Source organism: Thamnophis sirtalis, unplaced genomic scaffold, assembly GCF_051295495.1.
Source record: "Thamnophis sirtalis isolate CommonGarterSnake01/CBP01778 unplaced genomic scaffold, rThaSir2_p1.2 scaffold_7, whole genome shotgun sequence".
In the NCBI taxonomy this organism is placed as follows: Eukaryota; Metazoa; Chordata; class Lepidosauria; order Squamata; family Natricidae; genus Thamnophis; species Thamnophis sirtalis.
Genome location: NW_028261387.1, coordinates 30,338,231 through 30,353,949, shown reverse-complemented (window position 1 = coordinate 30,353,949; position 15,719 = coordinate 30,338,231). Strand labels below are relative to the sequence as shown.

The 15,719-nt window shown below is 40.8% G+C and overlaps 1 protein-coding gene across 1 annotated transcript in view; it reads left to right on the top strand.

Moving 5' to 3' along the window:
- Window positions 1-709: 709 nt before the first annotated feature.
- CIMAP2 (ciliary microtubule associated protein 2) overlaps window positions 710-15,719 on the top strand; it is a 31,614-nt gene continuing 16,604 nt past the window's right edge. The window contains exons 1-5 of the mRNA XM_087720788.1: window positions 710-944; window positions 7,730-7,817; window positions 9,492-9,659; window positions 10,817-10,939; window positions 15,604-15,719. The exon at window positions 15,604-15,719 is cut by the window's right edge and continues 13 nt beyond it. Of these exons, the coding sequence (XP_087576914.1) occupies window positions 895-944; window positions 7,730-7,817; window positions 9,492-9,659; window positions 10,817-10,939; window positions 15,604-15,719 (545 nt within the window). The 5' untranslated portion in view covers window positions 710-894. The remainder of the gene's footprint in view (window positions 945-7,729; window positions 7,818-9,491; window positions 9,660-10,816; window positions 10,940-15,603) is intronic.

Genomic DNA, 15,719 nt, shown 5'->3' with positions numbered 1-15,719 from the left:
AAACCCCTCTGGTATTATATCTAGGAGAAAAATTTCTGGTTTAAACAAGATTTGGTCTCCCACCATTTGTTCTAACCATGATTGAATCATTTTCCAATATTTTTTTGCCTCATTGCACGTCCACCACATATGATAAAAAGTGCCTGATGTTTTTTTTACACTTCTAACAGTTTGGGGCCAGATTTTTAAACATTTTGAAGAGCCGTGCTGTGGGGTGGGGATGCCATGTGTAGAACATCTCATAAAGATTTTCTTTATAAGTCGTAGCCATTGTTAGTTTCAGATTAAGTATCCAAAGTTTAATATAGGTGATAGTTCAAAAGGAAATTGTTCAAATGTTAAATAGTATGTGCTCTAGAATACTAAAATACCATGCTACCAACAACAGAATGAAGCATTATATATTAAGATGACCCTTCCAATGCATTATCTTGTGTTATTTCTTCAATGTCTATAAAACATAGGTTTAATGGGGAATGGTTCATTAGTATCAAGGCCAACCCCACTAGCTGAGAATTATGTGAGTTGTGGACTAATGCTAGGGTTTAACAATTATGGCGTGTGTCCTCTCTAAACACATCCGTGCCATTCCTTCTGCTATCCTTTTTTTGCTGTTACTTTACAGGTGCCATGAAAGACCAGCTGGGCAGGATCTAACCATCTTTTCCAAGCATAACCCAAGACTGAGCTGGAATAGCTGCCAGCAGCACTGACAAGGCTTTGTGAAGAGAGCTGGTTGCCCTGAAGACACACCTCTGTTAGGACCATGGAAACAGAAGCTCCAGCGTCTAGTGTTGTCATGGCAGTGAAATTCCAGAGCCATTTTCTTCTACAGCTGCCAATCAGGAGAGTGATCCTTCTTTTCCTTTTCTTCTGGGCAGCAGAAGATGGAAGATGGGTTCAAAAGGCTTCACAGGTGCCCCTTTTTGGACTCAACAAGCCAGGTATGGACAACTTCAGCAGGATTCGAGACAGGTGCATTTGTGTATCTCTCTCTTTCTGTCTTTACACACACACACACACACACACACACACACACACACACACACACACACCAAATGTTGAATTTATTCTTCCATGGTGCGAAGTAGCCAATGATCACACAAGGCAGGAAATAGTTTATTCTGTTATAGGTAGTCTGCAATTGACAGCCATTCGTTTAATGACCATTCAAAGTTACACAGCACTGAAAAAAGTGACTTTTGGCTACGTTACCCAATTAGGATTGTTGCAGCATCCCCGTGGTCGGGTGCTCAAAATTCGGATGCTTGGTAACTGGCTCTTATTTATGCGTGTTCTGGGGTCATGTGATCCCCTTTTGTGACCTTCTGACAACCAAAGCCAATGAGGAAGCCAGATTCAGTTAACAACTGTGTTAATAACTTAACAACTGTAGAGATTCACTTAACAACTGTGGCAAGAAAGGGGGCTCAAACTCTTCCATACTACTACTAACTGGAACCATACCTGCAGAAGAGAACCATGAAAGAGAGTGTTTGCCAAAGAGAGTGTTCCAGGAGGTAGCTCATAAGATATATAAAGATACCATGACCAATGGCAGAGAAAAGCTTCAGAGATCTAGTAGTGTCAGGTTTTATTCCCCTATCCCTGTCCTACTAAAAATCATCAATAAAGAGGCTTAATACCACCTGGACCTGAAGCACAACAAAAACAGGCTCAAATAATCTCTTTCCTCCAGTGCCATTTGCAGTAGCAATCCTACTGCTTTCTCCAAAAGGGGAGGATAGAAATGGATTAGAACAGATAGAATAGAATAGATAGAAAATATGAGCAATAAAAGCAGAAAATATCGACACTTAATTGCTCTTATCAACATGGTATAAGCTTGAATATAGACTCCTATCAGTGCTTGGTCAGAATCACTCCTTATTTTACAACAATAGTACTCTACACATCTCTTTGCTTTGTTCGTTTCCTGGAACATCTTGGAAAACCACAGGATGCCCTAGTAAGAGGGCATTCAGGTACAACTTCCATGTTCCAACAGGGATTAAGGTCTTGAGAAAGCTGATTTAACAAGAGCCTCTGGAAGCCCTTCCGATTCCATCAGATGCCCACAGTGTCTTCTGTGAACTCAGTTTCACTAGTAAAACTTCACAAAGATTTCCTTCTACCTGACAAAAAGTATCCCTGGATATCAGCAGAGTCTCCTGAATGATATTTGCCATTACTCTCTTGATGTAAAACCTGAACTTCAGACAGACACCTCTAAGAGGGGAATACCCAGGTGAATACTCAGGCCTACCTGAGGATGAGGCAAGCTTTTTAATTGATAGACCAGGCATTTAGCAACATCCTGTCCCTTTAATCCCATCCCAAATACATGAAGGGACACAAGTGCCACAGTGATTTGTGTTCTAGATATACTTTATATTCATATAAATAATTTTCTAGGGTCTATTATCATAATATGAGGAATATTCTTCATTTTGCTCTATGACGGGGCCAGTTTAAGGAATTTGGGGTCCAATGCAACTCCAGTTTGGAACTCCTCCACTGCACATAGTTTAATATTGCAAATGGATTCCAGGAAAAAGAGAGGGAGGAGGAAGAGACAGAGCTTTAGAGAAAATAGTACTTTGCATTGACAGAATGATGTGGGAGGGAACAGAATGAAACAGCATCACTTAGTAAAATCTTGCTTGGAATTACCCTATTACCTTGACTGATCTGTTGGTTGATCATGAAGCAATGGCTGAATATGTCTGCCCTTTAATCCCTCACCTGCTGGCCCCCTGCTAAGGTCCACTCACTTTTTCTGAAGTCCAGAGTACCTACATCTGATGCCACCTCCTTAAATCAGCTCTGCTCTATTTTTCATAGAAAGATGTTTGCAAAGTGGAATCATGAATTCCACGTAGAAACAATGTCATCTGGACAACTTGTAACTGTCCATTAAACATCCTCTACCTCAGGGTTTTCAAACCCACGAAATCTGTTTCTTTTACACCTGGAACCACAAGTCGAGAGGCAAAGCACAAGTGAGAGAGCACTGCCTGGATTTGAGTGAATTTTTGTTGTTATTGTTACTCTTATTTTCTCAAAGAAATCCCATCACCTTCTGATGGGCCCATAGAGTTCCACATGTGTGGAAATTACCCCCACATACATGTGAGCTGACTTCACTACCAATCCTATAAGATGCTCCCCCCCCCAATGGTGGGTTTCAAACTTTTTTGGTACTGGTTCTGTGGGCGTGGCTTGGTGGGTGTGGCAGGGGAAGGTTACTGCAAAATCCCCATTTCCTCCCGATCTGCTGGGACTCAGGAAGAATAGAATAAAAGGGGGGGGGGCAATCAGAGGTGGTATTTACCAGTTCTCTGAACTCAAATTTCTGTTACCGGTTCTTCAGAACTGGTCAGAACCTGCTGAATACCACCTCTGCCCCACACACATAAAAGTGATCCTGAGTGGTAACAGGGGCAGGAAACTAACAGGAACCACTGGTCTACTTAGGCCAAATTGTTACATTCATTGACCTTATCTCAGAGGTAGTAGGGCTAGCATGCTGACCTAGTAAGAATTGATAACTAATACCGAGGTCATCAGGTTGCTTTATCAAAAACATTTCAACATTGTGCTGTGTTTGCCTTTCTTTTTCTTTTCTTTGTAAGGCACTAGGCCAAAGGTATATAAGCTGTGGTCTAGTTTTGCTTAAGGCTGTTCAGTTAGTTGCTAAATAGCTGTAGTTGTTTGCAAGCATAATAAGAAGCACATGATACATCTTCAAAGTGATTTGGTTCGCTTAAGAGAGTTAGATTTTGCCACAACTCATGGAATGCAGCTTGAAAAACACTGTTGTAATGATTCAAATAATGTAAATCATTTTTTTACACTTTGGAGTTGGAATAGTGTGTGTGTGTGTGTGTGTGTGTGTGTGTGTGTGTGCTTGCTTAGTATGTGTGTTTAGAAAAGATGATTTTGAAGCTAAAACATGAAATGAGTTATTTCATTTATGACCCATCTTTCCCTCAGGGCTCCAAATGGTTTGCAACCACACACCTTCCTCCTATTTTATTCCCACAACAATAGATCCAGAATGATTCCTGTCAGCTGGAATGCCATAAGTCTTTAAAAATCTGACTTTTCTCCCTGGTCACTGAACCCTCTTTTTTTGGGATGGCCTTTGGCATCTATGTTGTCCAGACATGGAGGCTTCCTTCTATGTATTATTGTTTTGATTCTTAACATTTAAGCCACCCAGAATTGCTTTGGACAGGAAAATTTAGACGACAACAGCAATGAACATAATCATTCTGCTCACACAGCATTGTAAATGTGAATTCAGCATGGGCTGAGAGACAATTTCTGGCTAAAATTATCTAGTGGTTGAGGCTAAAGAGCTACCTCTTGGTTGAGGCTAAACCTGAATTTGGACTTCCCTGATTCTAGATGAACATCTTAACTACTCTGGCTGTCATCATTACACTTTTAGTTCTGTCATTTGGTTGAAATTTGATATTTAATTACATCAACAATTTCACAGTTCTTTTCCAAATTACAGACTTAGGTGGCATCAGAAAACTTTAAAAAATGAAGATAGGAAGTTCACCTCTTGTTATCAATAGGATTATTAATCCCTATAGTTAATATTAATAAATAGTGTTTATGTTAATAATATTGCAACTGCTTCCAGTCACTTAGAAGGCAAAAGAAAGCTTTTAGGGTGAAACTGATTAGGATCATGCCTGTTCCAGACAGCAGCACAAGAGGGTTGAAGTGTGCTAATTAACTAATTAAGGTTGTAGAACTGAGCTTGTTAACTTGCTGTTAGCATCTTTTAGGGAAGTACTGCACTGCAGAGAACAGTGGTTTTAGGAAGTGATAGTTTGGGGAGATAGCTTGTTTGAGCAATTTCTGTGTCTGCAAAGAAGGAAAATGATAGAAAGGGGGAAAGCCAAAAAAATTACCAGTTAGGCCAGTGGTATCTAACTCAAGGCCGGGGGGGGGGAGCGGATTTGGCCCATGGGGTGCTTAGATCTGGCCCACAGGCCTGCCCTGGAAACAGTGAAGGACTGGCCTGCGGTACCCCTGCCAGCAGAAAATGGAGCTTGAGGGGCCTCCCGAGCTCCATTTTCGCTGGCAGAGGGTTGCAGGAGCTGAAAACGGAGCCCAGGAGCCCGTTTTCGCTGGCAGAGCACTTGGGCCCAACATGAGTGACGTCGAGCTGGCCATGACTACCTTGGCCACACCCACCTAGACCCGCCAAGGTCAAATACAACCCTGATGCAGCCCTCAATGAAATTGCAATAGCACTTAGACTTATATTACCATTTCATAGTACTTTTACAGCTCGCTCTAAGTGGCTTACAGAGTCAGCATATTGCCCCCAACAATCTGGGTCCTCATTTTACTCACTTAGGAAGGATGGAAGGCTGAGTCAACCTTGAGTCGGTGACAGTTGAACTGCCAAACTGCAGCTAGCAGTCAGCTGAAGTAGCGTGCAGTACTGCACTCTAACCACTGCGTCACCTCAGCTCTTAGAAAAGCAAGTTTGACACCCCTGAGTTAGGCAGTCAAGCATAGGATACCCATTAGGTCTTAGATTTTCAGGAATTATTAATAAAATGCTTTATACTGCAGCTTAAATACAGTGTCTCAAAATCACAAATGTTTCACAACATAATAGGTAAATGGAAAAGAACATAATATTTTTTCAAACTGTTTATTCAAAATAGTTTTCCTATTTCCTTGTCTTAAAAACCACACAGCATAGATATTTTTATACTAATTAAGTAGTCTTCCTTAGCTCAACATCTTCAGATGTCTTCACCTATACAACTCATTACCACAAGCCAGAAGGTGATTTTCTTCTCACATGTTTAGAGAGTGTCATGTTTTGTTTTTTTTAAAGTTTATTTATAGGCCGCCCTTTTCCCTGAGGGGACTCAGGGCGGTTTACAACTTGTGGGGAAGGGAATACAGACAGTGACATATAAAAACAATACATAATTAAAAATAGAAACAACATTCATCATTCGGGTGGGGACGAATTACAATCTTTAACCCCAGGCCTGACGGGATAGCCAGATCTTGAGGGCTGTGCGGAAGGTCTGGAGGGTGGTGAGGGTACGAATCTCCACGGGGAGATCGTTCCAAAGGGTCGGAGCTACTACTGAAAAGGCTCTCCTCCGCATGGTTGCCAGTCGACACTGACTGGCGGATGGAACTCGGAGGAGGCCTAATCTGTGTGATCTGATAGGTCGCGAGGAGGTAATTGGCAGGAGGCGGTCTCTCAAGTACCCAGATCCACTACCATGAAGGGCTTTATGGGTGGTAAGTAGCACCTTGAAGCGCACCTGGAGACCAACAGGTAGCCAGCACAGCTCGCGGAGGATAGGGGTTATGTGGGCGAACCGAGGTGCACCCACAATCGCTCGCGCGGCCGCATTCTGGACTAGCTGCAGTCGCCGGATGCTCTTCAAGGGCAGCCCCATGGAGAGCACGTTGCAGTATTCCAGCCTAGAGGTCACAAGGGCACGAGTGACTGTTGTGAGAGCCTCCCGGTTCAGGAAGGGTCGCAACTGGCGCACCAGGCGAACCTGGGCAAATGCCCCCCTGGTCACAGCCGACAGATGGTGGTCAAAGGTCAGCTGTGGGTCCAGGAGGACTCCCAAGTTGCGAACCCTGTCTGAGGGGTATAATATTTGCCCCCCCCAGCCTGAGTGATGGAACACTAGCCAAATTATTGGGAGGGAAACACAACAGCCACTTGGTCTTATCCGGGTTGAGTACAAGCTTGTTAGCCCTCATCCAGTCCCTAACGGCTTCAAGACCCCGGTTCATCACGTCCACCGCTTCATTGAGTTGGCACGGGGCGGACAGATACAACTGGGTATCGTCCGCGTATTGGTGGTATCTTATTGATTGTTGATGAAACCTTCTGTATAAACACTTGGATTTTAATATAGGTTTTAATGTAAATTGAATTATATCTGATGAAATAATTTCCACTTGTACAATGACATATCCCTTTCTTGCTGTAGCCCCATGTTTATACGTTCTCAGATCTGCTGTGTAGGTTACTGCTGCTGTAGAGCAGATTTGAAATAAGCATGTGAAAAAAAGAGAGGAATTAGTTCTGCAAGCAGAGGTAATTAGATAAAGCCCTGTGTTCAAATTCTGTAGATCAGAATCACCTCATGAGCAACCACATATAGGAATATTAGAATTTCCACATTCTAGACTTCTAAAATTGGACTGGGTTTGGTGCAGAACCCCTTGTACACCAAGTTGCACCACTAAGTATTGGCTATGCTGGTTGGGATGGTTAACAGCATGCAAGTTCTTCATCCCATTCTAATTTTGGAGTCTCCTACAACAAAACATCTGTACCAGAGGTGGGTTGCTCCCGGTTTGGCCCGGTACAGCCGAACCAGTAGTGGCGGTGGTGGGAGGCTCCGCCGACCCACCCAGACACTTCTGTGCATGCGCAGAAGTGTTGCGAGCGTGCATGTGAGCACGAGCCAACCAGTAGTAACCGGTTAGCAACCCACCACTGGTCTGTACTCGCCTCAAATGACTGGTAAAATTAGAAGCTGACTGCAAAGGGACCTGACATAGTACTTGTGTCCTGCTTCCTTATTTTATCACAGTGACTGGCTAGTTTTTGTGGCTAAAATATTATCGAAAGCAAAGAAAGGTATTTTTGTTTTTGGAATATTATTCTTCTGACTGTATATTTTTAATGTGTTTTCTTCTTGGTTAGATTTGATGTATCAGCCATTTATCCAAATTGCAAGAAGCCCAATACTTACCTCCAGGCTCCATACTGTAAGAATGTCTGTTCAAATTTGGTGAGTATATTTCTTAATGTGTCTCACATCCTCAAAGTACAACTATTTTTCCCAGTTTCCTATCTATGTGGTTGAACAAGAACATACAGTTTTCACAATCAAAAATATATTTTTGAAACCAAAACAAATATTTTTTAACTTTCCTCTCGTATAATTCTCTGGAACTTTCTGATTCACACAAATGTTGTACAAAAAGATGTGGGAAAGCTACAAAAATAATCATCACTACTCTCCAGTGTCATGCATTCTGATATCCTTTTTTTATCTCCAGACACACGGTTGTATATAAAGATCTCATCCCTATCCCAGAAATTCTTCTTCACAATATAATGCTTTATTGCTTTTTCCATTAACATACATTGTTTTTCATTTTGTATTTCCAAAAATGTGGAGCATGATGACTAGCTATTGATTGCTTGGAATACAAAAGATGCAGCCATGTTTTGCAGAAATCACACAGAGAGAGCAGAATGGATGTATCAGCTAACAACTGGAGAGAAATGTCAGGTTAGGTCAGGGCAGGGGGTGAAATTCTCCCGGTTCGGCCTGGTTTGGCCAAACCAGTAGGGATGATTGTCCCTGGTTCTGTGAACCAGTAGTAAAAAAAAGCTTCTGAGGATTGTGTAATTCAGCTGTGAGCCACGTGATCGTGGGAAGCTTCCCCCCCCCCCCCTGCTTTTTAAAGCATTTTTTTCCTGCCGGTTCGGGCGAATAGGAAGGAACAAAATGCTGTTAAAAGTGGGGAAAAAAGCTTCCCACAATTATGCGGCTCCCAGCTGATCCGTGCAATTGCCGGAAACTTTCTTCCCCACTTTTCAAAGCATTTTTTCCCTGCCTATTCACCCAAGCCAGCAGGAAAAAATGCATTAAAAATGCACGGTATGACGCATGCGCACGGGGCGCATGTGCATGCGCGGTGCACGTGTTCATGTGGATGATGCCGGGCCCATTCCAACTGTATCAATTGAAATGGGATCCATAATCCACCACTGCCACAGAACCATAGATTTCACCACTGGGTCAGGGATGTCAAACACGAGGATCACGGGCTGCATCTGGCATGAGATGTGGCTGGATCCGGCCCACAGGGCTATCCTGGTCTACCCAATGTGAAGAGGAAAGATTAGGCCAGTGAAGCTTTGGCCCGGTCTATCCAATGCGAAGAGGAAACATGCCAGCAGTTAGGGGAGTGGCATCAAGCTGGCCACACCCACATAGTTGGCCACACTTGCCAGTCCGTCATGCCCACCCAGCCCCCCAAGGTCAACCACAGCCCTGATGTGGCCCTCAATGAAATTGAGTTTGACATCCCTGGGTTAGGTTATTGATATGTCTGGGTTTTGTTTAATGTCAGCCATTCAGAATTGACCAGACTTGAAATCAAAGTAATGCATATTTACGATATTTTTATTACAAGGTTGTAATAGCAGAATCTTGCAAGTCTGAAAAGGTTTCTCCTCTCCCTCTGTTTATCTTTGGGAACTACTCAAAATTTCCATTACTGGTTCTCCAGAACTGGTCATAACCTGCTGAATACCACCTCTGATCTGGATGGCACATAGTTGTTGAAAACTGAATTGTAGTACTTTGTACCTGATCTAGTTCCAGTTAGTCTATTTTTTCCCCACTGTATCTATGAATGAGAGAACAATATTATCTTCATCCTTTTTTTAGTCCCGAAAATTAGGACCGGGCACCTACGTGATCGATGATGGAAGCTTCAGCTCCACTGCCTTAAAGAGAACATCAAGCTCTAGCTGGGCCAAGGCTCAGGAAGCGGCTAGACTCACCGAAATGCCACATTTTCAATTTAAAGAAATATGCCAGCAGGAGAAAGCTCGGGTGAGTGGATCTATTTAGGTCCATAGCACTGAGTGCTGATAATAGACTTTTCCAAGCATTCATTGAATCAATAAGATCTCAAAATGAGCAAGATAACAAAGCTGTTTGTTGTGGCTCCAGTATGTAAATTCCTCATATATGCTTCATTTTCAGGCCCCAGTTCATTGATATTAAGGCTACCGGGTCTGTCTGCAAATGTATGATTGACCACTAGATGCTGAAAATGATTCTTGAAAATTAATTTCTTTATTATCAGGGAGTTAAAATTATCAGAGACCTGGTAGACTTGTAGTATAGTATGGGCTTTCATACATTTCCTTGAACATAAGTGATCTTTGGAACTGTAGAGCCTGTTTAATCAGATAAGTGAACCATGAAGGGGACTATCCATTTTAATAGAATTTAATCCCAAGTTGTTGTTGTTTTAATTACAGCAAGTCTTCCCCTTTAGGATTACCACACTGTAACCCAGTGATGATACATCCTTCTCAGCAACACTAGAATTCAGAACAATGAATTCCATCCATCTGTCTGTCCATCCCATTTCTTTGTAACAGTATTCTCTTATGTAGTCCACTCAGCAATGGTAAATATTAAGTTAAAGGATCTCAGAAGGTAACTTGTACAATGATGTGCAATTATTCTCAGAAACATATAGGTGTTGTGAATATTTTTATTACTTTCCTCCAACATTTTTGCAACCTTTACTCAAAATCTTCTAATTTATGTAAAATTCTGCATTATATGAAATTATCTATGATCTACATCCTGGGCTAGAGACAGTTTTTGATATTCCTTTACTTTCAGTTAGTGAACATTCCAATTTCTGCATGCCAGATATAATCCCTACAACTCATAAAAACAATCTAATGTTTTTTTGACCCACAGATCCCTGGCAAACACATTCACTGTCCAGTTGATCATTTGAGCATTGGGGAACATGTTATTATAGAGGAGAGGAGACAAGATTCAACACTCACCCTAATCAAAATTTCCCACTGTTCTTAGGAATGATAAAACTATAGTTGTGAGCCAGAATGCTCACATGCAATATGTATATGTGTATATCTCTCTCTTCCTCTCCCTCCCTCCAGCCTTCCTAACAGTTGGTAGCATCCATTTTCTCAACTATGTTCTTATGTTTATTTTTCTCCAAGAAAAGAAAACTGGGACCTGGGACTTACAATCACACAGATTTTCTGCAGCTCATGGAAAGTAAGCCACGCAGTATTAGAGGAATTTGTGATACTGGAGCAGTAAGATTTAAAGACTACATGAGGGTATGATCTAGTTTTTTATTTTTGCTGTAACTAATAATTGGAAGAACATTAAAAAATAAACTAGGTTTGTTGAATTATCACTCATTATTATTAGGATAGAAGGATTCATATATTCATATATTCTATTACCCTTAGCACAGCCATTTGATTAAGGTGTAAGTAGTTCGGCACATTAGAATGATGGTTAGTGGGATAAACTGGACTACAGTTTCTTTGTGAGACATAATCATTGAGAAAGAAATAGTTCTGGACATTGCTAATTAAAACATGGAGAGATGGTATGAGATCTAGAATACTTCATTATAACTGGAGGGGGGGGGAGGGAGTGGGATCCTAAATGAAGAACAGCAATTTCCAACCAAACAGAACAAAACAACCAAAAATTCATGTTTATAATATATTTTAATTTGCTGAATATGTATCTTTTTCATTGGTTCTTGCTGTGGCACAGGTCTAAAAATAAGATTATTTTAAAGCCAATGTGAAGATTATTTTATTTCCATAATGGAACTTTACATCTATAAAATCTGCATGGTAGAAAACATCTCAGCATCAGATTGCTGCCTATATTTAATATATATTTCTTCATGTTATTTGGTGCAGGTTTTACACAATTAATCTTATTTTTTGAGTTTACGCTGCAGATTGAACCAAAAGCAAGTTGGGTTCACACAACATAGTTGATTAAAATATCTCTAGGTACAAACCATATAAACCCAGCCACATCCAACAATTTAGAAGACAATGCATTGGGAAATTTCACCAGGACTCTCCAGTGCAACAGTGGGAGAAGAAGCAGAACTCAGATGAGTTACTGTAATGTAAGAATATGGAAGCTGAAGTTTCTCCCTACAATTGGAAGTTACACTGCATTGTCGTCTAGTACTCCTGATTACAACACAGAACCTAGTGCCTTGTTGGTTTAAATTATAACTACCTATAAGCACCAGCAAGCATGGTTTGTGGTCAGGAAATATGATAATTGTTGGCAAAAATTCTGGAGGGTACCTGGTGATTTATTTTGGGTCTAGTTAGTCAATGTATTGACTAGACTCAGGTATTTTGCCTACTAATATAATAATGACTGTGACAATGATGGCTATAAGAAAGCAAAGGTGTATGAGTAATCCTTTGTTGTTTTTAGGTTGATCCCTCCTCCCCCCCCACTATGTTTCCCCCATCAAAAAGACTGCTGATCAAGGGACAGATCACTCTTTCTATAGATCTGAGCTATTTGCCTGGAAAGAGTTTCTTCTCTCATTCAGCCTGCATTATCCTCCCTCAATCTCTTGGCTGATTCAGTAATCTCTCCCTTGGGCTTACTCAAGGGTGTACAGTGACTGTTGGAATAACTATGCCAAGTGGCATCTAAGGTGGGCAGGAGAACAGTAAAGTAGATCAAACCAGCAGTTGCAATGATGAGAATGAAACCCTGGCCCTTTTACACATGTATCAGCATTATGCGTTTTTATGTATAAAAGGTGGGATTTTGATTGCATGGATGCTACCATGAATCTTGGGGGGGGGGGGTAGAAATTACCACTTCCTTGCCACTCCACCTAGTAGAAATAATTTCAGCTTAGTGTCATAAAGATGTAGGAGAGTAGAGATCATTCAAGTGCCAACCTTATTTGGTAGTTATTTATTCATCTTCTTTATAGTTGGATAATTCATGTTATTCTGGCTTGAAAATATCAAAAGTTTTAGTCTGCTCTCTATGTTGTTGTCTGCAAGTATACTATCCAGCTGTGATTACATGGAGTACTGTACCAGAAATAGGCCAATTACATTTTAATGTATTGTGTTATGCAATTCAGCATAATCCTGCAATGATGCAAACTGGCAATACTCGTGTAAAAATTGCATGATGTAAAACTTGTTTTAAGTACTTGTGTCTTAACATCATCATAAATATATGAGACACATAGTTATGCCCTGATTTATGTTCTTCATTTGTCTTCCTTTCAGTGGTGGGATTTCAAATTTTTTACTACTGGTTCTGTGGCCGTAGCTTGGTTGGCATGGCATGGCATGGCTTGGTGGGTGTGGCAGGGGAAGGATACTATAAAATGCCCATTCCCACCCCACTCCACGGGAAGGTTACAACAAAATCCCCATTTCCTCCCGATCAACTGGAACTCGGAAGGCAGAGAATAGATGGGGTCAGTCAGAGGTGGTATTTATTGGTTCTCCGAACTACTCAAAATTTCCACTACAGGTTCTCCAGAACTGGTCAGAACCTGCCAAATACCACCTATGCTTCCTTTCCTCTTGACATCCAAGCCATTACTCTGATATCTTTGGTTTTCTCCAGTCAGCTTTATGTCTAAAACAAGCTTGCCACCTCCTTGACTAACGGAATCTAATTCATTTGTTCAGATTATGTAACCCTGATAAGAGAGACCTAAGATTGGCATTTGGGTTACAGATTGCCCATTTTCGTCAAAATAATGTGAAATCCATACTCTTTTTGTGAAATCTCTGCTGGCAAATCTCTATGTATTGCATGTATTGAAGAAAAAGAAAGAACAAGTTTGAAGAAAAAGATACACCTTTTATTCCTGATGCTTTTAGAAGCTACTGCCAGGTAGACAACATGCTTCCTCAGCAATGAAATTACATTTCTTCACCAGAAAAATGTTGACAACTGCTGTAACTAACAGGCTGAGGTTGGTAACTGCAACGCAAGAGTGACTCATGGTGGCTTAGTAGGTGAAAATCAATTGTGTATTACCACTATTCTACTTGCTAGAAAATAATTAGCTATCTAATACAACGATAACTGCAGGATTTTCCATGTTGCTCTAATACTTTCATTTTACTAGGATGACAGTTGTCTGACTTTCCGATGGTTTTCCAAGGAAGATTTTAGTATTTATTTATGGTTAGCCTTTCCCTGTCTGACACTACTAGCTGTAATATGATAGTCCATCATACAGTTACGGAAGACTGCACCCCATTAATATATTCCCAAAAATATTTCATCCCCAGGAAAGTCTTGAAGGCAGGGGTAAGGCAAAAAAGCCAAGATGGCAGCCATGGACACACAATCTCAGTGCTGCCCCTTTTCATATTTGCATCAAATATGCAACACATATAAAAAGAGGTAAGATTTTGATTTCAGGGTTATGGCTGCCATCTTGAGTTTTCTTTTACCCTCTATCCCATCTTTCTGCAACTCACTGTCATCAATGTGGCAAATCTTATGCTTGCAATATTAATTTTATTATTCTATACTTGTAAACCCGGTATGTGAAGTGCATACATTAATGACAGGAAATCAATTTTAGCATTTTTCTACTTAAAAGGGCCTGAACTGTTTATTATGCAGGAAAAACTAAAATATAGTCTTCAGACTGATGCTTATCTAAGCACCAATGAATGAACATAATACGTTTCTCCATAGCATGGCTGCTGTGCTTGTTATTGCAACATAACAAACAAAAGCCAAGAAATAAGTACATTTCCTCTTCTGACAAAGTCTTTATATAGCATGTTTAAGGAGACAAAGGTCAGGACAAATATATTTTGTAAGCACCACAGCTCAGTTAGGATTGGTGAGGAATGCTCTTAATGCCAAATAGCCCTGGGTATATTTTAGGTTAAACTGTGCTTCCCTGGTGACAAAATTATAAAACTGAACCAACTCGGTTGTATAGTTATCAACTCAGTTATATAGTTATCAACCCTCATTCAGACAATCCACTGAGAAAAACTGTTGAAACTATAAAATGGCAGAAAAAACAGCCTTCTTCATGGTCGAACTCATCCCCAAGACCTGGCAGTGCAGAAAACCTCTGCCAAGTAGTAGTTATACTACAATAGTAGTGATTTAACCCAAACTATGTTATCTGCTTGATCAATGGAAAAGGAGCTATTGATGTAATGAAATTTTGCTTATGTTCCCCTTCCATAAGGATTGAAAGAGGTATCAATTCAGTAATTTCTCCCAAATCTGGATCAGCTAAGAAACATTTGTCTGTATTGTGTGGAAGGCCATATAGCGAGAAAGAGCTTTTGTGGGTATCTAATATACCCTTTGATCAGAATTCCAACAATAGCATATAGTCCTTGACTTAAGAATTTCAGGCAACCATTTCCTGAGCATGTGTCTTCCAGCATAAATAGCAATTTTTGTTAGGAAATTTCTTTGAACTTTTAGAAATAATCTTTTGCATATCAGTAATCTTTCAGCCGCAAGTCTTATCCAGGAAGACTTGGAAACAAGTCTGCTCCTGCTTCTGCATCCCTTTCCCCAACTTAAACATAACCATATTCCTCTCTTTCCACTATAACATAGGACTTTGTTTCCCTGAGAAGACTTCAGCATGAAAAGGAGGGAAAATCTACCTAAAGAATGGCTGCTAATGTTATATAGATCTCATTAGGTCATATTAGAATGAGGTGGCTGGATGGAGTCACCAAAGCAGTAGGCATGAGCCTACTCAGAGGATGGTAGGGGACAGGAAGGCCTGGAGGAACATTGTCCATGGGGTCGTGATGGGTCGGACATGACTTTGCAACTAACAACAACAAGGTCATATTAAATTAAATAATGATAGTCAACCTTGGACATATATATATATAAAAAGCGCTATCTCTCCCTCCCTCCCTCCCTCCCTTTCCTCCTCCCTCCCTCCCTCTCTTTTTCTTGATACTCTTAGGAATGTTATCCTGGCCCTGGCACCTATGGAAATCCTTATGTCAAACTACAAGAAAGGGAACAAACCCCAGTCACTGATTTAGGAATAATGGATAGTAAAACTCCTAAACAATTCAC